The following is a 26,606-nucleotide window of genomic DNA, read 5'->3' as shown; positions in this document are numbered from 1 at the left end:
CTATATAAGTGTTGAGTGAGGCCGCTTGCATGAGATATTGGCATGATCTCTAGAGCACTCATGAATACCGGGCACGCGCATGGCCTAGTAAGCGCAACACAACAATAACAACAAGGATTATGAGGGTGTATTGTGATTGATAAACCTCTAACACACGTCAAGTGTCTTTGGTTCATATAGCTTGCTATACCAACTACACTGTGTGTTAAGTTTCTAAATCTAAGACTAGTTCATATAGCTTGCTATACCAACTTTGAAGCCTTACATCCTATGAGACCCAGGATAAAAGTTTCTTACCTTTCTTTTCGTGTTTGAACTATTTGAGTCAAATGATTTTTTTTCTTTCAACTTCTTTTCCAATATGTGGGGGATTGTTATAATATATTAATTATTGCAAAAGAACGTTAGGTTGTAACGTTCTCGACAACGTTCAAAAGTGAGCCAGTAACAAATACAAATTTTAGTGAGCCAGTAACAAATACAAATTTGTACATTGCGTTATCAGCTTGCCAAAAGCCAAATGTTAGTTCTATATGTACTATCATTAGTGGAAGCAATCAAATCAAAGTAAGGAAGGAAGCAAACATTATGATTGTGTTGAAAGTAGCTCAAAACATGCATTAACGATATCATTATCTGTGAAAAAAGAGAGCAGCCTATCTTCTGGCCCACCACCTGGTTTTACTTGCAAGATTAAGAGTAAACAAGAGCACGATTTTGATAAAATGGAAAAGGTTTCAATCATTTAGTTGTCTAGTTCTTCAAGTGAAGGTACATGTGTGCTAAGAATCCAAGTGTGAGTCTAAGTCCCACATTGGATATAAATCAGAAAGTAGAGCACCTTATAAAGGTGAAGACTCATTAACCCATTGTCTTAAGGTTTTGGGTAAAGAGTGATGTCGATCCCTTCTATAGTTGGCTCAGATGTTATTGGTGTTTGTGTAACCCATAGGTAATCTCCTCCTCGATAGACCCATCAATGTGTTGTGATGAAGAAAGCCAGATTGGGAGGCTTGAAAGAGTGGTTGCCAAGCTTAAAGCAGAAAAATTATATAAAGTTTAAAATATTGGAGTCAAAGCTGAACCATAGTGTCCTTTTATGTAAATGAAGACCAAGAGTCCTTTTTTGCCATTATAGGACAGAGTTCCTAAATCTAGCTAGTAGAACAGAATGTGTAGATTGCTAACTTGTATTGCTCCTTATTTTGATGTGATGGTACCTTTTTTGGTACAACTTGTGTAGTTGCCTTTTCTTGTCTTTTAGCAATGGTTATGGTAAAATGAGATATTTCAATTTTGTTTAATTCATTGATATTTCTCTGGACCGAAGTAACAACATTCTTTGAAACATGAATTTTGTCTTGTACTCAGAAGCAAATTCCAATTATGTGCAGATTTGTATGGTACTGATCAAATCCATTTCTATCTCAAGTTGTTTTAAGTTTCTATGCCTTAGGATTAACTATGTTAGTATTTATACACAGTATATATTTAAATAGGGAATTTTCTCGTTATATACTTCTAAACTCTATATTTAAAAAGAAAAAAATACCTTTAAATGTGCATTGTATGTCATGACCTTTTTCTTTTCTGGTTTAGATGAGTCGTTCTCTCTAATTGGACCAGTTTAGAATATAAGTATGTGCTTAAAGCTTGCTTCATGATTTGATTCAATTCTAATTTCTCTTTGATAGTCGCCTATTCAAGAGTTATATATTTCATTCAAGTAGATCATGTTCACCTTGGTTTGCATATCTCTCAAGTAAGACAATCTGTCACCATGGGAACCCAGGCCACCAACTTGCCCCCTGGCCTCGTTTTTCAAGCAGTCTGAGTTGCCTGTCAGAAGCAATGCTAGCAGTTCATGAAAGGCAGAGCAGATTCTGATAAGTGGCTAGTGTTGTGGTACTCTCTGTACAAGAGGCTACTTGGGAATTTCCTAATTCTATTTTCTCCTGCTTTCCAGAATTTATCCTTGAGGACAATGCTAATTTTATAGAGGGTGACATTGATAGGAACCATGCCTTAGACTTATCAACGAAAGTCCAAGCCCAAATCTAGTTAATAGATTTGTGTTTTTCTTTTGTGAAAGTTAGAAGGGGTAGAAAGAGGAATTTTGGTTGCATGGAGTGTGATGTGTGCATATCTGTTATAAGAAATGATGTAGTGATGAAGAGGTATCTTTTTGGAGGATCATAATTAGAAATTGAAGCATGCTTGAGTGAGCTTTGACTCTCATCCACTCCCATCCTTTCTTTTCTCTTAACTGCTGCGGTTTGTCACTCATTTTTTTTTGCAGCTAATTTTGATACATCAGTAGTTCATTTAATTTTTTTTCCTTCTTATTTTTCTCTCCTTAAAGTTTTTCCAAACATATCCTAAGTCAACATGAGTTTTACTTATGCGTAAGATATTTTTAATATCAAGTTTAGGTACTCAGCAAAGCCTTCAAGCTTTTCACTAAAATAAAAGATCTTATGTCATTTGGGAATTCCTGTCTCACACAACATACTTATTGTCACTAATAGGTAGTATTGCAAAGACTACAAAAATCACAGACATACATCAACATCAATCTGTGAAATGGAGATTATTTTGGGGAAGAACTGGATGCTGGTTCACAGATGATGAGCTCCTGTTGTTCTTCTATTTGTCAGGTGACTGCAGGAAAGATGATTTTTGTTCCTCCTCGTTTGCAACTTTAACATTTTCATATAATGTGTCATTCAAATCTAGGACCAAAAGTTATGTTAGAACAGATTTCCATGCACATAGCTTACTTTATGTTACAAAAGATGAAAGAAAACATACCTTCAAGTTTGAGATTCTGAATGCATTTGACAATATCCGAGCTAAGAATTGATTGTACTGCTTTATGCTCTATTGGAGAAGGTGAAAAAACAGCATACATACTGAGTCCACCTGTGAATAGCATAACACAGCATACATAATGAGCCCACCTGTGTGCATAGCATACATATTATCAAAGCATAATTATTCCAATGCATATTCTGTTATATCTCACATAATCTATAGACAAAGGAGAAAAATGTTTCCTTTATTTAATTATTTTCTCATCCTAAGCCACTTAAGAAGGATTCCTCTTGTTTTAATTAAACCAGCTTATATTTAGACATCGTTCAGGTACACATTACTGGTAGTAAAAAATTAGAAACAATAATGAGTGGGAGAGTCTCTACAAGGTCGTTTAATTGTTGCAAAATTTATATTAGGACTTCACAATATAGTATAATTGATCTATAACCATCATCCAACATTTGAGATGTCATGGTTAAAGTAGATGCCATGCTTTAAGTAGAAGTCATGATTTAAGTTAACTCATTCAAAATACACAAAAGCAGAGGTTAAGGTTTTGGTGATATATCAAATTTTCCTCAGTGTTTCTTATGCATGGAAGCAAAATTGGGGATGTGCACCAATGAAGAGGGACAATGAACTTACACTTTTTTAAGGCAATGTAAGCAATCTTTGCAGCATCCTCTTCCGCCTCTCTCTTGGATCTACATCCCTTTCCATGAAATTCCACACCCTCTACTTCCAAGGTAGAGAAGAAAGTTGGCATGTAGGGACATCCAGCCTGCATAGTCTTATATGTTGGTTTGTGAAAGCCTTCTTTCTCAGTTAATTTCATTATTGAAGTCTTGAATGAATCAGAGTCACCCTGAATAAGAGGATACAACTCCATATTCAATGGTATCAATTTTTAATAAAGACAGAACACACAAACATACAGGTGAACACACCAAAACATTTGACCTTTGAATGAAGTTGATCTACTGTTGTTAATAAATCATGCTATCATCTATTTAAAATCTAAATGTCTTCCACAGATAAACTATTCTTCACACCGAATGATAAGTAAACATTCAAATATTACATATAATATAGAGATCCAGCAACTATTCTTAACACCGATTTATATATATATATATAAAGACATTCTACAAAAGATAAGAAAAAAGAAACTTACCAAGACATTCTATATTTTACCAGAAAAACATCAGTATAAAATAACAGGAATTAAGATGGCAGTTTAACATCAGTATAAAGTATTTCTTGGTCATAGTAAGTTTTAAAACTGTATCTTCACAAAAAAATACTTAAACAGAGTTCACTTTTGGTAATTGAACTATATAGGTCATCAGAAATTTTTTCTCCAACATTCTTCTTAGTTAGTAACCATGTAAGAAATTATAAGGATAGTTGCCTTCTCAAAGATGTCAGGTGATAATGACATTAAATCAGAAGCCCGCTCTGTCTCTTTTATAGTGTTGGCAACTGAAGGACTTTCAATAGAATGCCCATCAACTAGCAATGTGGCCTTAAAGTCATTGGCAGGAGGCAGCTCCTCAGTTTTACATGCAAACACAGGTGAATCAAGATTGTTCATTCGAGCATTGTTCTGCAACTGAATTTTGTGAATACAGTCCATATCTAGAGAATTGAGTTGAGTGATGTTGTTAGAAGAAGAAATGGAAACAGAAGATGGTAACAATCATAGTATAACTATCACTCACAGATATGCTAATAAGTAGTGAATAAAATGAAAGGAAGTCAACAAACAACTTCTAAAGATTCCACCGGAACACAATGAACTTGAGTTTACCGTTAGAATAAGTTCATCAGTAGTTTCTTTGAATATATGTAGAAACTATTGTTGTAACTATGACTCTGAAAGTCAGTGAAAGTGTTTGCTCATTGAGATAAAGATAACAATAACACTGAAATAAAGATAACAATAACACTGAAATAAAGATAAAAATAACCTTTGAAATACCAGACATTAGGATTGACATAAGTTATTTGCAGTAGATATACACAGACAAGAATGCGGATTCATTTGACCTATGTTAAATGAAGAAGATCTAGTAACAACTCTACTCACAGTGTTTGACATGGAAATATGAAATTTAAGTTATGAAGTACAACAGGGAAAGGTGTAGGATACAATTTCTAAAATTAATATACTGTGTTTTACACCTTATAGCTTTCCTAATTCACAAAGTTAGAATGATTGCATAAAAGAGAATCCAACCACGTTTTGAGGGGCTGATGTTAATATATTGTTCATTAAAATTGAACTAGAAGGAAAGTAAAAGTAAAGTATTGTTTTTCTTTATTATATCGTTAGAATCCATATACAGAAGAGCTTGCAAACTAAGCTCAAAAAGTAAGGAGAAAAGTCATCATTCACCATCTATAACGACTGAAGATTGTGCTGGAATTGAACTACCCTGAGGTTTCACTGCTCTAATTTGCTCTTTTGTATCCTGTTCAGAAGTTTGTGTTGAAGATCCTAAACGGTCATAATAAAGAACAAAATTAATTGGTGCACAATTGTATAAAATTAGGTCAACAAATTCTACCCTATAATATGAACTTGACGTAACATTACTAGTTTCTACCATCGTATTATTTTCTGCATCATTTTTTTATTACAAGGCATGATATTAAGAATGAGAACTAAACAAAAGTTTTTTTGACAGCATTCATTTAAATAGTTATAGAATATAAGATAGGATGCCAAATTTCATACTTAAATTCTATTTGTTTATTATGAAATCAATTAAGGTTAGAAAAAAAAAATCATTGCCAGTGCTAACTTCAACTCAAGTGCAACTTATAGTCTACTTCTGATCAAACAGTTTTATAGTTTCTCAAACCATTTCACATAACAAAGTGATAGTTTCCAACCCAAAATCTCAAATAACTCCTGAAAATTATTATAATAATAAGCTATGATTGTATATGAACACAAACACAGAGCAATCTAAGGAATAGAGCATACAACTCCCTTCACATAACAGGAATTCCCTACTTCAAGACCTTCATCTTCATCAAGAAAAAACAGTAAAGAAACCAACTTTCCAAGGAAACAAACAAAAGCAAGAAAGGAAAAGAGATGGGGTACCAGAACAGAAGCTGAGGAAAGCAACCATGGCAGCTTTGTTTTTAGCTTCTTTAAGGGAACTAGAGGCACCGAAAGAAGTGAAGATGACACCATGGACATGAACAGAAGCCTTAAAGCTTGGTATATGATCTGGACCATCTTTCAAGGCAGAGTACCTTGGCAAACCCCACTCTCTCTTGTGGCAAAGCTCTTGTAGCTTTGTCTTGTACATTTTCACTTTCACACACAAGAAAAGAAAAATTCTCATCGAATAATACATACATGAGAGGAAGAACTACCGTTGATGATTGGATTAGTTTTAAGTAAAATCAAATTCAGTTTAAAACCTATGCATAAAGGACTTTTAAAATCAATTAAAAGAAATCATATTAGGAATAGCTTCTAAGAAAATTATTGTAAAAGACAATGAAGTTTGCTAGGCATGTGAATTCTAAGGATCAATATATGTTAACAAGTGCATTAACACTTTAGTCACTTATCATATATAATCAATTTTAAGTAAAATTAACCTCAAACTTTAAAGGACGATTATATGATAAGATTGTTTTTTCTTATCCTAATATTTTGTGTTTGATTAGATTCTATGAGAAGAAATGCTTCCTGCGTGAAGGAGAGCGATTGTTGGTTGGTTGTTTATTTTGTGCTGTTTGCTTAGAAAATCATGTGGAATGTATGGTCTCCTTTTTTACTTTTAATTAGAAGGAAATTTGAAAACATGTTTTTCAAAAGGGATTGTTATTGTTGTTTAATTAAAACATATACACTAAAAAAAGCCTATATTTAGAAATTTGGCCTTTTAGTTTCGTTAAAAAGGTTAGAAAGTTTATTTCACTTGTGTACTGTAAAATACATATTTCTAATTAATTGAACAGATATTAAATAACTGTAAAACGTTATTCAATCCCTTGTAATAAAAACCATAGTTTGATTTATCTTTATTAAAAAACACACACATATAAAGTTTTATTTATTTTTGGAGTAAGTAGAATAATTTATTTTTACTCTTAACCTTTCAGTCTACTTTTAACGTAAGGTTTATATACGTAACCCTAGACATAAGTCTCCAATTCCTATGTTCATATACACTATACTAATAATTTTAAATGAAATGTAGACAAACATATATATAAAGGCATATGTATTTTGGAGTCGATGAATGTCCGGTGTAGATGTGTGGAAGAACAACGTTCGTGTTGTGACGAAATTCGCAAAAGAACGTTGGTATTGTGACAAAATGCATAAAAGAATGTTGGTGCTGAAACAAAATCCACAAGTTGTGGTGTAAGGGTGGAGAGCAAAGAGGAGCTGGGAGGTGCGGCGCTAGGCTTAAAGAAGTTTGAAAATAAAGTGGATGGATGAGGTAATTATAGGAAAGAGAAAACAAAATGTTACCGTTTTCAAGGATAATTTTGACATGGAGAGAAAATTTGGAAACATGGAGAAACCTTAGAAGAAGCCTTTTATAAAGATTGCATTTATCTTACAAAATCTTTTAATGTTTAAATTTTGGTTTAAATCCTAGGATGATATTCATATTTGTTCAAAAATTTCAATTTGGTCCTTTCATTTAAAATAATATCAATTGAGTCTTAAATTTTGTAAATTAATAACAATTAAGCCCTTAGTGTTAAATGATAAGAAACAACGTCAAAAACTACTGAGTTGTAATATTTTTTGGAGGACGTGTGATTAATTTCCATGGTTGATGTGTTTTATAATGATAATTTACACGTGGAGTGTTTCCCCTAAAATTATTATGCTTGTCCTAACATTTAAAGAGTTTGTTCAGGTAAAATGTGATGTTAAAGACAAAATCGTCTGTGTCCAAAAGCTCTCATGTTTTGACGATTAATCAAATAACATCAAAACAGGATAATAATAAGAAAACAACTTAGGGTGAAAACCCAAGACAGCTTGAACCTTAAACATAGAAAACTTAGGTAAACACTTAGGTCTTAGGAAATAGAAAAACATGCAAGCTTAAACATCCAAATGCATGGCTAAATGTTGTTCTACCTAAAAACGTCCAAGAGAGATTGAGTTAAACGCTCAATGCTTATAATACCTTGAATATGTATTCAACCTCTCTCGAAAACAAAATAAGTTGAGACAATGTCTCTAACAAAATATATTAAAAGACTTAATTATTAAAATGTGTGAGAAAGCTTAAGTAAGCTAAACACTATCTATCTAAAAAGAGACAAAAGTTAAAGAAGTGTTTACTTGACTAAACGATGCCATGAACTTAACAAATAGCTCATCTTATGATGAAGTATATATCTATGCTTGGTATCCTTAGAGAAAAACTCTTAATCGAAAAGTATTATCCGAGGGTAGAAAATTAAAAAGCACTTTGTTGTTTTGAGAAAACATTAAATGACATTAAATGCTCAATGTTCAAAAAAGACATATTTTGCATGCACAATTTACTATAATTTTGCAGATAAGCTATACTACACGCATCCACAGTGCTACAGATCAAATATAAAAAAGTGGACGTTAGAAACAAAGAAGATATTCACATAATGTTCCTCACTTGAAACAAACTCTAAAAAGATCCTACAACCTACTTCAAGCAAAGGACTAAAAAAACATGTCTGCTTTGACAAAGTTGATTTATGCAAGGCTGCTGTGAAGCAAAGAAAGAGAAAACATAAGTATCAAGACTATAAACTCCAAACTCAGTCTAACGGACATATATCCATGAAGCCTATACATAGAAGATCTCTGAAGAAGAAAATCAAGAGGATAACTCAAGAGCATAAGAAAAGAAAAGCTTACAACGACATATTCATCCTGAAAAAAAGAAGAGAATGAGCTCAAGAAAAAGAATACATATGAGACAAAGAAAAGAGAAGAGAAAAAGAGAAAGAGATACTCTCAAGCTTCATTGTCATATTGCTTACAATTGTAAGAGAGAAGAGAGAAATACCTGCGAGTGTTTAGATTGCATTGTATTGTAATCAAATCCTTTTTGTGAGAGATATAGTATGAACTCTTTGAAGAGAATTAAAATACTTACAACTGAACTCTGTTTGAGTTGAGGAATCCTAACAAGGTTGCTAAGTACAAGGAGTGGTTCAAATACTCAAAGGAAATCTCGGCTAAGGTTGTTGAGTACTAGGAGTGGTGCTAATACTCAAAGGAAATCTCGGCGGGATTGTTGAGTACCAGGAGTGGTGTTAATACTCATTTATAATCGGGTGAAGATTATAGTGGAACCCTATGCGGAGGAGACTGGACATAGCTTAGTTGGAGCGAACCAGTATAAAATTTCTTGTGCAATTATCTCTTTTCTTACCTAAACGATCCTCTTGTGAAATCCTGCAGTAGTGCTTTATTTCCAAACACAAGAATCTTCTAAGCTAAACGATTTATTTCATAAAGGAAGTTCTTAACAAAACGTTGTAGTATATATATTCTGAATAGCACACTAAAAATAGTTATTGCAAAATCCTATTAAGTCGAGCCTATAATTATTTAAAAGAAGGATTTCAAGAGCTCGACAACGTGCTATAGCAAAGGGCTGCGAAAAGCTTTCCATTAACACTATTCAACTCCCATTCTAGTGTTTTTCTGGTACTTCATGTGTCATTCTTCTTCGTGTTAGGAAAGAATAAGTTTTTGAAGGTGAAACTAGAATAATGTTCAGTTGAGGAATGCCTCATTCTTCTTCGTCTTGCACATGCAACGGTTGGGGGATACAACATAGTAGTGGCACCGCAAGGAGGTTGGGTGTAAAACCCACTTGCTTTTGTGGTGAGAATGCAATGTTTCGAACCCCTATAAATAAGGGAGGGAAATTCTGGGGTTCCCTAACTTCAATGTAAGATTCATGGAAGCAAAAGTATTAGTTTACATTTTTTGGGTTTTAAGCAGGGAGTAGAAGTGTGTTTTGAAGTTTGTTGTTGTGTTGTTGAACAGGGTGGGAGTAAAGATTTGGTTGGCTGCAATTTTTTCCGTGGTGCAGTAAAGAAAGAATTGAAGAAAGTCCTAGACATAAAGATATATGTGGAACTGTGGTGAATGTGGAAGAAAGGATTAGTGAAAGTCCGAGAAATGAAGAAATGGTTGGAATTGTGGTGAAGATGGAAGAAAGGGATGTACAAAAAAGATGAAATTAGTTTCTTTAGAGAAATTTGTTTCTATGTTGGAAAAGTGGTTGAAGGTGTTAATGGGGATTGTGTTTGTTATCTGTGTTTTTAATGTAATTGTAATATGAATGTTAATGAAACTTGGTTGATTTGTTGTAAGCAGTTGATGTAATGTAATTGGGTATTTGTAATATTAATGTGTTTTAATTAAAAAGTTTACTCATTAGTGTTTAACAATGTGCGAAAGGTAAATAGAAAATGGTATCTATCGAGAAGAAAATATAGCTTAGTCATTACATGAAAAAGTTAACTCATTAAGCAAGAAGGGATATCCAACAATGGTCATGAATAATTACACCAAAACTAACCTGATAATATAGTTTAAAAGAGCCCCAAAGTTATCAAAAAACATGGCATCCTTTTTGACAAAATATATACATGCTTTGCATTACGAACCAAAAAAAAGGTTATCCATAATTAATCATTACATCAAATATAAAACATTGTCTACAAAATTAAATTCCAAACATCGTCTACTAATTAAACATGAGTTGATTGTTGAGTAGGAATCAGATCGGTTGGTGGATATATTTTTTACTTTAGTTTGTTGTGGTGCAGATAGTGTTGATTCAATGTGTTGTATTTGAGGCCGTTGTGGGCAAGATTTTTTGTTGTCTCCAATTTGCTTGTAGACACCACATCTTTTTTTGGTCCCACCCTTTCTTAATTAAGTTTCATTCTTCTTCATTTCCCATGCCTCTAGTTTGTGCTTTTTCTTAGGCCTTCCTAGCATTATTCCTTTCTTTGGGGGTAATACATATGGATATGATGTAATTTCCCACACATGTTGACCATTGATAGGATAAATGATTGAGTTGTAGGTCTCTTCATATATTGGTTTCCTAAATCAATGGCCAATGTATTATTCTCCATTTAAATTCAAAAAATTCATTTCAGTAAGGGCGTGACAAAAGGAATTCCACTAATGCTCTATTTTCTACACGTGCAGTCCATTTTGTCAACATTCAACAAATTGCTCCCCAAATTGAGATATGTTCCTTACTACAAATCATGTATACAAAACCATAACACAATTATCATTAAATTAATGATCATGTAAAAGGATGTTAATTCTATCATTAAAGTTACCTTGGTATCCAATATCTGGTTAACCATATTCCTTTTGAAATTTGTTCAGAACTTTAGGGTAGATAGAACCTTAATATGATGTCATCTTTGCCTTATTCGTAGATCATCTCTTCATAATGTAAACTATAATGTCTTCTAACATGGTAATAATGAGCTTAGACCTAGTATAAAATAGTACACTATTGAAGCTCTCACACATATTGTTGACAAGAGTGTCACAGTTTGGTCTAGGGGTGAATCTAGATCTTAACCAAAACATGATTTAATATATGTGAGTGAATATAAGTCCGAAAAGTAGGGGCAACAAATGTATATAAACCATTTATAACAGTAAATGCATACTTGGATGGAATAGCGATCAAGTATTTAAAGACGTCCAAATTCAGCTCTTTAATGTTTATCATTTCACTCTCCTATTGTTGTGGATATGTGGTTGTTGCTACCCTTTACATGAGATGTTAAAGAATTTTCTCGGGAAATTTCTTTCTAAAGTTTGAAAACAAATGTCTAACACAAAATCTTTGTTCTACCCTAGGTAGAAAATCTTCAATAGTTGACAAAAGACCTTGACATTTTCAAAAAATAATAACACTCAAGGAAGCTGACTTATATGTCAAATTTATTGTATAATAAAAAAAATTTGGTATGAAATAAATGTGCATGATGCACACACAACTTCCCCCACCAAGAAACTAAATGAGAAGCTCCAAGAACCAAGTCCATGAGTCCTTGTTTTCCACCTCAACAACAACATATGCTAGGGGCAAAATCTGTTCATTTACATCTCTTCCAATTGTTGTTAGCAACTCCCCTGCATATTTTCCTTTCAAGAAGCATCCATCCAACCCAATAAAGAGTTTAGAAGAAATGAAGCTATCATGCATTCAAGCATTCATAAAATCTATTGAAGATTAACTCACCGTCACTTTTTCCAACTTTTATTTTGACTGTTGAACCTGGACTTGTTCTCAAAAGTTGATTACCATAATCATAAATTCTTCTAAATTGTTCTTTGTATGACCCCTTAACATTATCTTAGTATGAAACTTTTATTTTCGTCACTTATAAAGTGTCAAGTATGGTGGACCACTACTTCAAAACGTTCTTCATTCATTTTATATTATATATCTCTCTCCAAATCTTTGCACTTGCACATTATGCCCATAAAATATTAAACATATTACACTCCCTACCACAAAAACAAGCAAATGGTACAAACTAACATCCCCACCACCAAAACACTCAAATAGGGGACCCAAATTCTACAAAATTCAAAATGAAATAGGGGGACAAACTAAAATCCTCACCACCGACACACCAGAATAGGGAACCACAAGTTTTACACTTCTACACATTTTAAAACGAAATAAGGGACCACACCGTATAAAGTATTGCAAATAAATACTCATATCACAACAATACAATGAAAAAAACCCATTTCCCATTTGATGGAAGCACATCCAGGCATCATGCTAGGACAACTTCCTTGAACCAGAGAATGCAGTGGAATGGAAATTGAAGTAATGGAAAATGGTGCATGTAAGTTGTTTGATGAAATTGTGAATGAAAAAATGATGAGTGTATGGAGCCTTTAAGCTTAGAAGACCTTCCTACCAGGGAAGCAAGCTAGATGAGTGACACAAGGTTTGACCCAAGAGTATAAGAAGCTAGAAATAAATTCTGCAGCATTTTATTATACTTCAAAGGTGAATTTTACAAGGTAAAGGGTTGTCTTATTTATAGGTGAAGAGGAGCCTTCTTTCTGAACAATTTTCCCTTCAAAATTCAAATACAAGTCAAGCTGGAGAGACTAGGTGGCTGGATCACGCATCCCACACCAAGAACACATGGAAAACATTGCAAAATGTAAAGTTGTCATGTAGAGGCTGGGCGTGCGAGGGTTTTGGATGAGCCAAATCCAAATTCAGAAGCCATTTTGCTTTAGAACTCTAATTCAGAAGGTAAGATCCCAATCCGGAATTCAAACCATTTCTTCCTAGCTTTTGCTCCTTTGTTTTCCTTGGCTAATTAAGCTCCTTTGCTGGTTGTTCTATGACTTCTTACCTTTATTAGACCCTGCAAAACAACATATAAACATATTAAAGAGAATCCTTCTAAGACTTAGAGAAAGAAAATCAAGAAAGAGCTTTTAAAAGTTCTTCTTCAACTCCCTTTCTTAGCCTTAGCTTAAGTTGGTACTCCTTTGAATGGAATTCCCTAAATGAGTTTTCATCACCATTTCCCATACTTAAAACCAAAATGCAACATAAAACGAAGGAAATCAAACTAACCTCAACTGTCGTGAACCTTCATTCGCTACATGTTTCGAAAGCCTCACCTGATTGTCTTATTGTCTCGATCTTCTCTCTAATTTGGATTCAAATCTCTTTCGCAGCGTCTTATGTTATACATTAGTGTTTCAAAATCCCTAATTCCCTTTCGATATCCCTATTTCTTGATACCAAATATGTTGTTGAAAAATCCCAAATCTACAGTGCACCAAATCCCTAATTTATTTTTCTAACCACGTTCACCAATTAAATAATGCCACGTCAAAATCTAATACATCATCATAATTTAAATCTTAATTCTACCATTCGTTTATCTAAATTTTGATAACATATTAGTCACCTCTAACTATAGTTGTCGAAGAATTTTGCTTTGTTGATTTTCGCCTTTACATTTCTTAAATAATGACACATTGCATATTAATTTTCATTAAAGTAGACAATAATATCTTCATTAAATTATGTTATTCGTATTTGTTTTTGTAGGAAAATGTCAAATTGATTTTTCTTTAATAAGTATCAATTTGGTCTTATTTTAAAAAATTTGATTCAATTAAGTTTTTTTGTTAGTCATGTACTTTAATTTATGATTTTTTAATATTATTTCATTTATTTTTATTTTTAAAAATTAAAAATTATCAGTATTAAATTAACATTGTGCCAAGTGGCACTGATGTGGTCTAAGGTATCATTGTCGTAATCTAAATTTAGTATTTTGTCTTAATTTATTTATTTTAAAATGAAGCAATTTTATCTCTTTTGAAACTAAAACAAGAGTAATGCCTCCTGCAATTCACCTATTTCTTCCTGCACATCCCATTTTACACATTTGTCCTTCATTTATTAAAGTTCAATAAAAATTAATGATGAGTTAATGATTTTGTAACCAACAACAACCCTAAATGTTTATTGATGGTATAAACCCTAAATCTTCTTTGTTGTCCTACATGCACCCCCTTCCCTCTTCTTATTTTTTGACTTTCATTCTTTCCTTGTACTGTTAAATTGTTTTCTAAGTTCAAGAGTTGTAAGGTTATACAGTAGTGGTTCTGCCAAACAAATAAATAAAAAACAATTTTAAAATAAAATAACAAACAAATCAAAAAATGAAAAGATATTCCAAAAACATATTAAATATTATTTAACCATAAAATATAACATAAACATAAAATTTACAGAATATATAAATATAAAATATTAACAAAAAACTATATATAATATTAACCAAAATAAATTAAATATACTAACATAATATTTCATACATATATTTTTTAAACAAATTTAATACTATAAATAAATATCAAAAATACAAAATAATAAATAATATAAGGAAATACAATTTATAAATTTAAAACAAATTAAATAAAAATTTAATTAAATATAATAAAAGAAAATAAAGTAATAAAAGAAACCCTAAAAACGCAAGCGGCATAGCTCCGAGTGTGGCCACCGTAAACTGCAGGTCGAAGTGTGGCTAGCCTCATCCGCACTTCTAACTACGGTTGCATGCAAAAGCGCCGAACACCAATCGCAAGTCTAACTGCGCCGACTCATCAACCGCAGCTCCAAGTACGGTTCCTATCCCTCCAAACCGCACTTCCATGTGCGGCGGGGCCTGATCCGCAATTCCAAGTGCGGTATAAGGCCCTAATTTTGCCCTCATCCCAGATCAACGCAGATAAAAAACGAAACAAGCACAGATCAACGCGTATCAAACACAGATTCTATAATAATAACATATCTAGCATTTATATCATATAATAACCTTAAGGAAATCTGAAAAAAAGTAAGGAAGCAAGTGAACTGTAAGGAGAAGAAGATCTACATTGTTGCACTAAACACCACCACTAGTGCAAAATAGGGTTAAGAATGCGGGTCATATGTTTTGTTTGTCAGAGAACTGAAGCATATGTAAAGACGGTGGCATTTTTGCAATTTTAACAAACTTATACGCCTTAGTTATAGGGGAACCGAAGCATAAAACCCAAATTACCTCGGTTAACTCGAATAAAAGCGAAACCGATACGTAATGTTTTGCCAACTTTTTGAAATTCCCCTACTGCCTCGGTTCTCTGACCAACCGAGGTAGAAAGGTTCTGTCAGAAAGGGGTAATTTACCCTAATCAGAGGAAATCCCTTGGCCTTAGGTATCCTTTCTCGCGAGCCTTGGTATCCATATTTCATTTCTTTTTTCTCTTCATCATGCAAAATGCAGAAGCTTGAAGCTTCTGGACTTTTTCTTCACCGCAGCAGACTCAACGTTGGTGGCGAGCGCGGCGAGGCACGGCGAGGCACAACGAGCCATTGACGCAAACGCAGACGCGAAGACCTAACGAGGGAGGATGGGACAACGGGGGAGTTCAGCGGACATCCGGAGTAGGTCAACCAGGGACTTCAGGAGCTTGAATGACGCGGGTGTGCTGGCGAGGTCTAGGTGGACAAAGGACATCATGCGGTCGCAACTAGAGGCCTTGGCGAAGAACAAGGAAATCTTCTTCGCGAGGAAGATGGCAGAGAACGATTTGCGGCTTGAAGGGCTTTTGCCGTCGTAGGGAGGGAAGTACGTAGGGTTTGGGTCTAGTCCGCCGCCTCAGTGGAGGAACGATGCTCATGACTACTACTTCGGGTAGCTTCTTCGGGTTTTCGGCAGCTGTGATTGCCGCCGGAGAGCTTTGCTCGGAGCCGTTGGAGTATGCGGTGAGGCTGATACAAAAGGCAAGAAGTAAGGTAAGCGAGGAGTATGTTTACTCGGTGGCAGATCTGATGGCGACTTTGGGAAGGCCATTGTTTACTGTGGTGAGGTCGTGTCTGGTTTTGGAGGATATTGGATTTAGAGATTTGGATTTGGGGTAGGGGAAGGCGGTGTATGGAGGAATTGTCGTTGTTGGTGCTGGGCCGTTTGTGATATTGCCTTCTTTCTGGTAACGATTTAGATGGTGCTGGTGCTGATTTTGCTGTTTTTCCCCTGAGACCATTAGCGCCGAAACTCTCATCCCTATCTCCCAACTCTGCCCTAATCTCACGCGCCTTCATGTCCAGGCCTCCTACTTTCTCACCGACCAAGACCTCGAACTCCTCACTAGGAATTGCAAGGCTTTGAAGAAGTTGTAGTTAAGGTCCAACTTTTTGGGAGGCGGAGGCATGAACGCATTTATGCGTTAGTGCAAGGCTCTTGAAGACCTCTCCCTCGACGGTTTTCGTGGAACAGAAAACGCGTCGAGTGTTGCACTGCTAAAGATGAAACTCAAAGCCATTTATCTCAAGGACACCATTTTATTCTATCCTTTTCTTGACGCCAAGCATCTGCGGGTATTGAAGCTCGTCCGATGCCAGGGGGATTGAATACTCTTTTTCATGTATTGATGAATGAGGTTACTAGCATAGTGGAACTCCACCTGGTCATGCTGGAAATCAGTGATATTGGTCATGCTAAGATAAATGTACATGGAGGGTTGCCCTATTTCTGATGAGGGAGTGTCGGCGTTGGTGTTGGGTTGTGGGTGTGCAAAGTTGGAGATAATGAAACAAAGGTTTATGAGTTTCAAGAACCATGTAAGTGTCGGATTGTACATTTTTTCATGTTCTCAAAATATTGTCTCTTATTGTTGGTATAGTTTCTTATAAGCTATATTTCTTCTAGACAGTAAAGAGTTGGAGCATTTCCAAGCTCTTGTTGGAGCTCAATCTCCAAAGGTGATATTAAATATCTTTCGCTCCTCTTCCTTTTTTTGTTCTTACCTATTTGTTCCTTTACTTGCTTCCTTCATACTGAAAAATTTTGTTTGTTTGATCTGGTTGGCAATTGAAGGGTGATCAAGATTCTATAATTGAAGGTGCTATCACTACAAAAAAAAAAGGGCATTACCGAAGGCCACAATCCCTCGGAAACAGCCAAAAGCCGTCGGAAAAAGACATTTACAGACGGCCTACCGACAGCCATCGAGCCGTCGGTAAATCTCTTGTCGCTAACAATTACCGACGGCTTTTGCCCTTTGGTAATTACCGAGGGCCACAAGCCTTCGATAATTACCGAGGGCCGGAAGCCTTCGGTAATGACATGAGATGGGTATTTACCGAGGGGCAAAAGCCTTCGGTAAGTGGCACGAAAAAATCACAGTTTACTCTATTTTTTATGAAACCAACCACGCAAACAGACCTGCATAACAGTTTCAAGCACAAACAGACCTGGATAACAGTTTTCAAGTATATACAGATCTGCATAATGTGCATCTCAAAGATGCAATCACTAATCAATATCCATAGAACATCCATTAAGAAATAGAACATGCATTAATCCATATAACATGTAATTTATAGTTAAAACATAAAACCATATTGATGTCCTAACATCCAAAGTCATCTAGTTTTTTAACATCGAAATGATCTAAATTTCAATTGTTTGTAATATCCAAATGTTTGTAATATCCAACAGTTTCTATAAGAAGTAAAAACAAAATCAAACTAATAATGTACATAGTCTTCATCAGAATGATCTTCATCATCCTGCTCTTGTATTGATGGCTGGACTGGTGTGGGTTGGACTGATGAGGGTTGGACTGATGAGGGTTGCTGGACTGATGTGGGCTGCTCAGGGGCAACGGGTGATGACGAGGAGGGTTGTGGCTGTGTCGAAGGGATATGTTGTACGTCTTGTGAGGTCTCAGGCAACACTCTCATGACTAGGGCCTTAAAGTTTGTAAACTCTGCTCTGAGATCAGTGAGCTCCTGGTCACGTTGCTCCAGTGCTTGCGTGAGGCGGACAACAACCTCCTCAGGAGCAGTGGTGGAAGAAGAAGGTTGGTGCTTCAGAGTACCTCCTCTCGATGCCGTGTAGTTTGCAGCAAGTTGTCCTGCACCGTACAAGCGACCCTTTTTCTTGCCACCGACGATGTCGACCCAGCACTGCGTCCTACGGATGTCGTCTTCTGCATTACTCGCATCATCCGGTGTAGGAGCTGACTCATGTTCAGATCTAACCTGTGAAAGTCTCGTAGAAAATTCTTCCTATTGAAACATTAAAAGCAATGTTAGGGAATGACATTACATAAATGAAAAATTAGTAATAGTAATAGTGTTATTTGCTTACATGAGTCTTCCGAGATCTTTCATCAACGAACTGATTAGTGCCCTTCCGAACATGAGTCTGTGCAAAGACCTCATCAACATGGATCGCCCGTCCCAGAGCTTGTGCCTGTAACAAAATTGACAATTATAACTGTACATATGAAATAAAAAATACATAAGTGGGGCCATGAAAGCAAAAGTTAGGGAATGAAATTTTACCATACGAATGACATGCTCATGAATGGTTATCGACCCACCAGTATGCAGGGTGCCACCCTTTTCAGATGCTCTACTGTATTCCAATGAGCCTTGGCACACTTATTGCGAAACTCTACTGTATTCCAATGAGCCAGTAAAGAGTTCCAAATTTGATCACCCAGCCAGTAAGGGCGCTGTCCTGCATTGCGGGCATCCCTAAACATCTCTGAGAGCCGATGAGATGCTTTCATGTGGAAATTTCTGTGTATCTGAATTTCATGTTCAGGTTTCCACTGCACCTTCATCTGTAACATTAAAGAGAACAAACATTGATTACATAACATACTAAAATAAGAGGGACAATTTAGTTTAGTGGATTGTTCACCTGAAAACGCTCCCAGAATGGCTTTTTGTCGTCGTCAGGTATTGCTCCCCAAGTAGGCCATGGACTTAAAAAGTGTTGCTTAATTGAACGTGTGATGGCCTGGGAAGCAACCCTAGATGGAATAAACCTGCATAATAGAAGTCATATCAATTACAGTAAGGTATAAACATCAAATTATGTGAAGAGATTAATATCTTACCCTTTACCATACGGCTCAATCCATGGTCGATCATGGAGGGGCGGGTCAAGACCATCACCATCACCACTTGAATCTGGATCAGCAGATGGTGTGAAGTAGGGTCAGGGAGAGGAGTGAGGGTAATAACCACAGGGGAAGGAGTAGGGTTTATAATCACAGGATGAGGAAGAGGGTCTGCTGCAGGGGTAGTAGAAGGGTGTGCTGCAGCAGTAGGAGAAGGCTGTACTGTAGGGGTAGGAGAAGGCTGTACTGTAGGGGTATGAGAAGGCTGTACTGTAGGGGTAGGAGGAGGCGCCATAGATGATGTACCGGGGGCAGCAATGCTAGGTAGTCTACCAGGCACCCTAAGTACATACTTTGGTGCCTGTCGTTGCCTCTTTTTAGGCCTTGCTACCCCCTTTCCTTTATCAGGACGTTCTGAACCTTGTCCTGTCATTACTGCATTGGAATGGTTACAAATAAAGGGAGAAAAAAGAAATGAATAAGGAAGGATCAATGTTTTTTAAAGTCAATGTCTAAATAATTGCATACAACTTTTGACATAGTATTTTAGATAACTGTATTCAAATGATAGTTCAATTTGCTACAATAGATGTCCAACATTCAATCGTCGTCATCTTCATCTTCATCATCTTCTTCTTCTTCATCGACATCATGATCATCATCTTCATCTTCTTCTTCTTCATCATCATCTTCATCTTCTTCTTCTCCTTCTTCTTCTTCTTCTTCTTCTTCTTCTTCGTCTTCTTCTTCTTCCTCTTGTTCTTCATCACCTTGTAATTCATCGCCATCACCATCAGGGTCGACCAATGCGGTTATACGTTCAACTTCAAGAATTTCTTGTGGTTGTGACATTTGGTCAAGTTGGTAGGCAACATCTTCCTCAACCTCATTTGAGTCAATGCGACCTCTAGGCTTGGTTTGTATTGCTACAACCCAACCACGTTTGTCAATATTGCGGAATGATGGATATGGCACATAATAAACCTGTCGGACATTAGTTGGTAGAATGAAAGGATCAAACGGTTGATATCTTAATCTCTGGCTGAGTTCGACAATATTAAAGCGTGGATCAACTCTAGTACCAACTCTAGAAGGATCAAACCATTCACAATAAAAAAGTACTACTCTGTTTGGAGAAGTAGTGCTGTTGTACTCCAGCTCATATATTTTATGAATGATGTCGTAGAAATCATCATAGCAACCCTCTGTTAGGCCCTTCACATACACACCACAATTTGATGTTTTCTTTCCTTTAGACCATTCTTGTGTATGGAATTTGTAACCATTGGTGAAGTAAGTGTGCCATTCTTTGACACATCTCATTGGCCAATTCGAGAGATGTCTTAACTCTTGAACTGTGGGAGTTAATGCCTGATTAAAAACCTACAAATACACTACAAAAATTATGACAGCAAGAGTCAAATTAACCGATTTCTAAACGTACGAAAAAATACAGACCTGATTTCTAAACCAATGGGGAAACTCAGAGTGTATTCTAGCAGAAGTATTTCCTTCTGTGACTTGCTCGACGACAAGAAATGAGCTGGTACAAACGAAATTCGTTAGTGTATAACAATTGTGTCGTTGGAAAGATAAGAGATGGATGATGACATACTCAAGGTATGGCTTCACTTCAGTGCAATTGATTAAGACATGGACATGAGCAGAATTGAATTCAGCATCAGTTAACCAATGTGTGAACTCTTTCCCTGCGTGGCGGCCAGATTGTCGGAAAACTGATACTGCACCTTCACGTGGTTGAACTTTCCATTGCATTTCATTTCTGACATGAGTGGGGGACAACATGAAGTTTTTGAAATAATGTGAACAAAAATAAGTTGTCTCTCTGTGCAAGTAAGCTGCACAAATTGAGCCTTCTACTCTAGCTTTGTTTTTAACTGAACGTTTGGATTCTCCCATAAACCTTTCAAAGGGATACATCCACCTGTATTGCACGGGTCCCCCAAGCCAAGCTTCATATGCAAGATGAATTGGAATATGCTCCATTAAATCAAAGAATGCAGGAGGGAATATTCTTTCCAATTTGCAGAGAATAATCGGGATATTTTCATCCATCTTTTTAAGGGAATTCTCCTTTAGTGTCGTGCAGCACAAATCTTTAAAGAAGTTACTGATTTCTATTAGTGGATTTAACACGTGCATTGGCAAACAACTGAACGCAAGAGGGATGAAAGTCTCCATGAATACATGACAATCATGACTCTTCAACCCTTGAATAGTACCGTTCTGAACATTGGCACATCTGGACAAGTTAGAAGCATATCCATCTGGCATTTTAAGCTCCTTGATCCATCCACACACTATTCTTGTCTCGTCTTTTGACATGGTGTAATTTGCTTTTGGTTTAAATAATCGGCCGTTACCTTGTGCCTTCAACTCTAAGTCTTTTCGTCCACAATACAAAGGTAAATCTTTTCTTGCTTTCTCATTATCTTTTGTCTTACTTTTAACATTCATAACTGTGTTGAAGACATTGTCAAAGAAATTTTTTTCTGTGTGCATGACATCGAGGTTGTGTCTTAGCAAGTTGTCCTTCCAATAGGGAAGTTCCCAGAATATGCTTCTTTTAGTCCAATTATGCCATTCCCCAAACCCTTCTAGCCTATTATGACCAGATTCAGTGACTTTTGGATAGTCTTTCACTCTTCTCCAAACGTGTGATCCAGTCAACTTTGGTGGGGGCATATCTGTTTCAACTTGCCCTTTGCGAAATGCCTTTTTGTTTCTTCTAAAGGGGTGATCAATGGGCAAGAATCGTTGATGGCAGTCAAACCAACTACTTTTCCGCCCATAACTCAATTGGAATGACTTTGTCTGTTCCATGCAATGTGGACAAGCTAATCGACCATGCGTGCTCCATCTAGATAACATGCCGTATGCTGGGAAGTCATTAATAGTCCACATCAACGCTGCCCTCATAAGGAAATTTTGCTTCCTTGAAACGTCATACGTCCAAACACCATTCTATAACTTCTTCAAATCATCAATCAAAGGCTCCAAATAAACATCAATCAATGATTTGGGATTAGATGGACCTGGTATTATACACGATAAAAACATGTACGGCTTTGTCATACACATCTCTGGTGGTAGATTGTATGGGGTAACTATCACGGGCCAACATGAATATGGTGATGCAGTGGCCTGAATGTATGGGGTAAAACCATCAGAGCATAGACCAAGTCTTACGTTACGCGGTTCACTTGCAAAGGAAGGATGTTTACGATTGAAGTGCTTCCAAGCTTCACCATCGGAAGGATGACGCAAAAATCCTTCAGTTTTGTTACCATCATGCCATGTCATGTGTTCTGATGTTTGCATTGAAGTAAACATTCTTTATAATCTTGGAATTATAGGCAAGTAGAACATGGATTTTAAGGGAATGGGTTTTTTTTGCCTCCGTCCAGCATGCATGGTATGATATCTTGGTGAGCCACAAAATTTGCATTCAACCAACAATGCATCTTTTTTACCAAAGTCATTGTCGTAGAATAACATACATCCATTAACACAACAATCAATCTTCTTCACTTCCAATCCCAACTTTGAAACACATTTTTTTGCTTGGTAATAATTCTTCGGCATCAAATTGTTTGGTGGTGTCAAATCTAACATCAATGGGGACGTTCCAATTAGATTTGCCAGCCATGAGTCTAATGCACACTGATAATTTTGACTCAGTTGAACCTTCAAATACAGGCAGATTTGCCTCTGTCAGTAAATTGAAAAACCTCTGTGTGGTTTCATTTGGAGGCTCTTCATAATGGCTATGGTTTGCTTCTTGTTCAGCGTGGCGACGAAGAGCATTGTCGACCATCTCTTGCATATCCGCAAATTGATCTATCTCAGATGTATGTACACTACTATTCGAACCTGATGCAAGCCGCTTTTCAGCTGCAGTGGAGGTCGAAGGAATTTGTTCACCATGAAAAGTCCAAACCGTGTAATTAGGCATGAACCCTTTCTGGTATAGGTGAAGCTTCACGACTTCATCTTTCAAAATCCTTGTATATTCGCACTTCATGCATGGACATCGAATCCCTCCATCAACAGCATAATATTGATATCGTCGGGCCGTCTCCACAAACTCTTCAACTCCAATGACAAAAGATTCCTTCAAACCTCTCCTTCCACTATAACAACGGTCGTACATCCATCCACGATGGTTGGGAAAATGGGCCATGTTTTGTGACAAGCCAAACAAATACAAACTTAGCCAAACAACAACACTCCATGTGACATAAGTAATAAACCTATTACTACTCAAGTCGAACATGGAGGGCAATTTTAACAGCTACTGTCATAGGCATACAATAAGGGCATGCAAAGACAAGTCCCCAGTATCGAAATGCCTTAAACATCCTAAGGGGTTGTGTATTAAATTTGGGGGAGACAACTTATTATTAATGAAGTTATCTTTGTATAGATTACTTCCAAATATTTTGTAGGTTCTAAGTGTTTATACTACTTTTACCTTTCTCTTTCTATTGAGAATGTGTGTAGTACCATAGGATTTTAAATGACTACTTAACTTAATCAAGTTGTACCATATTATGACTTTTATCCTATTCTGCTAACTAGTTTTAGGTTCTAGGTAGTCATCTTTTGAGTTTTAGGTACTTTTTGTAGTGTCATTTTTGTACTAGGTAGGTTTAACTGTTCTAAACTTTTTAGAACAGTGTCTGTGTAGTTTGGTAGCCTACTTTAGTATGTTGTGTTTTTTGGTCAAACATTAAGACTTACTTTAAATGTGGTTGGATGTTGGACATAAAGGGAGAGAGTGAGATCAAGTTTGGACCATAAACATGAACCAAAGGCACGTATTATAGGTCTGTTATGTAGTTTTTTACCATACAAATCAGAATTTAAATCAAATACAAGTCCACAGTTCAAAATATTCCAATAAGGTTATCTACAATGTAAAATCAGCACATACCCAACAAAGTTTACAATAAATGCACATTCAGGCACCAAAAACAGGAATTTGAAAACTTCAATAAAATATGATTGAGTACATACTTGTTTCAGATGCTTAAGTCCTCCTAATTTGCAACACCTCCAAATTTGACACCAACTTGATTCAATTGAACAGTGGGTATTCCTCCAAAATACCTATATTTGCAACATATAATAATCTTTATATACCAACTTATAATAATGTTACATATTATAAACAAACAGTACCTTAAAATGAATAATGCACGACAAAAAGTTCAAAATGACCACTCTACTTCCATTTTAACTCAAAAAGTAATGGTTTAAACACCAAATCTGGCTATAAGCTAAAATATCTGGTGTTGAAAAGTTTTATCAACTTTAGAACACCAATTTAAGCTTCTTCAAGGTTTTCAATAGCATAAAAACAAACAAAAATCGAAAATCACCCTTGTTATAGCCAATTTATGAAGCAAATTACACCATTATACCCCCAAAATTAGATTTACAGAGTCAACTGAATTTTGGACACTGAAATGGACTTACAATCAACAAATAAGACTTGAGAAAGATACTACAATCACACTTAAAGACTTGCAATGTTTTTGGGAGTTTTCTTAAGGTGCAATCAAGCTTTTGCTTCACCAAATCATTGGTTAAATGGTATGCACCTAGTACTTACTCAAGTTAATGTGTATAGCACAAATTTAATAGTGAAACTAACTAGTTTAAATGGAAACAACTGACTATGAACTTCTTGCCTAATAAATAGAAAATGGAAACCCATTGCATATCCAAAGAAGTAATAGACTAAAGTCTGAAGGATATGATTGAAACCTTATAGAAGTGTATATATTTGTATTGTATTATTTAAAAATATCTCATCAGCTCCTTGATGAGTAAATATTTTATTTACTTTACTTAGCTTATTGTGCTAGTTTAAAAATGGGTTAGCACATGGGCATACCAAAGGGAATATTATTCCTCTTAAGAAGTGGAGACACCATGTCCCCACATGCACTAACATTGCAGCTGAAGAGAATGGATGTGCGCGGATACGTTTGGAAGGGAATCTTCCACCCAATTATTTCTTGATTCAATACAATACATGAAGAATGGTTCTGCAAATTGGAGGGGCTGCACGAGAAGCAACACACCACATGGCCATCATGAATACTTGCTTTAAAAATAAATAAATGGACCATTATGGAGAGCACATGGACATAGTTTATTGGCAGCAGTGGCAACTCCACATTCACGGCCCACAATGTAAAAATTTGCTTCAATTGGAGTAGTGGGAGGCACTCACGGTATGGTCCAGGGTCATGGGAACCATGCGGCACATGGCAGGAATTTACAAAGAAGAATGGTCAGAGTGATGGCTTGGTGGATGTCACGGCTGTATGTGCACATTAAACAAACTTAATTGAAAGACTGACATTCAATAAGAAAATGTGCACGTTGGAAATAATGGGGGACAAGATGCCATCAACGCACTCACTCCATTAAGCATGGGAGAAAGGCACCGAGAATGGAATTTAGAAGGCCGTGAGCTGAGGAAGATAAAAGAAAATCTCGGGTGTTCAGAGGAGGTAGTAGACAGATTCCAGTAGGCAATAGGAGTAGGAGTAGGCTAGAGGCTTCCTAGTTCTGTGTTCTGAGTAATTTTTCCCCCTCCCCTTGGGGAGGTTTGGGGTTTTGTTGTTCTTTGTTTCTAGTGTTCAAATTTCGTTCTGTGATGTTTAGTTTTGTTGTGTAATTTTCTCTTTTCTGTAATGGACTCCAATTAAATATCTAGTTTCATTTCCATTTCCAGTGCTGAGCTTCCAGGTCTGTTGGAACATTTAATTTTTGTGCAATTTAAATTCTGCCTTATGCTTTCTACCATCTTGAATTTTCTGTTGCTGTTTAATATTTTGTAGCACTTTAATTTTGGTTTTTACTATTCTGCTGTCAAAATTTCCGTTTCTGTTTTACTGTTTTCAATTACTGCTTTCTGAACTTAAGTTTTCTGCAATTGTTTTCTGCTTGGAATTAACGATTTCTGTATTGCTGAAATTTAGTTTTTTTTGGTCTGAGCAATCTTAAGTTTTCGGTTCTGTTTTCAGTTTTAAGCAATCTGATGAAGTCTGTGTTTTTACTGTTCGATTATACTGTTTTCATGTTTTTACTGTCTTTTGTTTTACTGCTGTTTTGCTTTGCTGTTTTAACTGTTTCGGTTTTCACTGTTTTAATTTATTTTTACTGCAATTTATTTCTTTTGTTCACAACAACAAACTTTTAATTATAATGTTTCTTTCTTTGATGTTTTGTGTACTTGTGTTTACATACAGGTTCT

The 26,606-nt window shown here is 35.9% G+C and overlaps 2 protein-coding genes across 2 annotated transcripts; both read right to left on the bottom strand.

Annotated features, from left to right (window-relative positions):
- Nucleotides 1–2,492: 2,492 nt before the first annotated feature.
- LOC148206322 (double-stranded RNA-binding protein 1-like) lies at nucleotides 2,493–6,143 on the bottom strand. The gene is made up of 6 exons (XM_088113301.1): nucleotides 5,933–6,143; nucleotides 5,216–5,317; nucleotides 4,229–4,455; nucleotides 3,463–3,682; nucleotides 2,812–2,922; nucleotides 2,493–2,732 (listed from the first exon to the last, which is right to left on the bottom strand). The coding sequence occupies exons 1-6, from the start codon at nucleotides 6,141–6,143 to the stop codon at nucleotides 2,647–2,649; spliced, it is 957 nt and encodes a 318-aa protein (XP_087969427.1). The 3' UTR covers nucleotides 2,493–2,646.
- A 13,079-nt stretch (nucleotides 6,144–19,222) lies between these two features.
- On the bottom strand, nucleotides 19,223–23,516 carry LOC148206321 (uncharacterized). The gene is made up of 5 exons (XM_088107636.1): nucleotides 20,928–23,516; nucleotides 20,771–20,855; nucleotides 20,596–20,695; nucleotides 19,437–19,534; nucleotides 19,223–19,237 (listed from the first exon to the last, which is right to left on the bottom strand). Exons 1-5 carry the CDS (start codon nucleotides 22,250–22,252, stop codon nucleotides 19,223–19,225), a joined length of 1,623 nt encoding a protein of 540 aa, XP_087963762.1. The 5' UTR covers nucleotides 22,253–23,516.
- Between the last annotated feature and the right edge of the window lie 3,090 nt (nucleotides 23,517–26,606).

The sequence above is a fragment of the Vigna umbellata genome, chromosome 1, assembly GCF_029865625.1.
Source record: "Vigna umbellata cultivar VRB3 chromosome 1, Vumbellata_1.0, whole genome shotgun sequence".
Lineage (NCBI taxonomy): Eukaryota > Viridiplantae > Streptophyta > Magnoliopsida > Fabales > Fabaceae > Vigna > Vigna umbellata.
The sequence above is the reverse complement of the archived record's forward strand: the minus strand, read 5'-3'. Positions and strand labels throughout refer to the sequence as shown.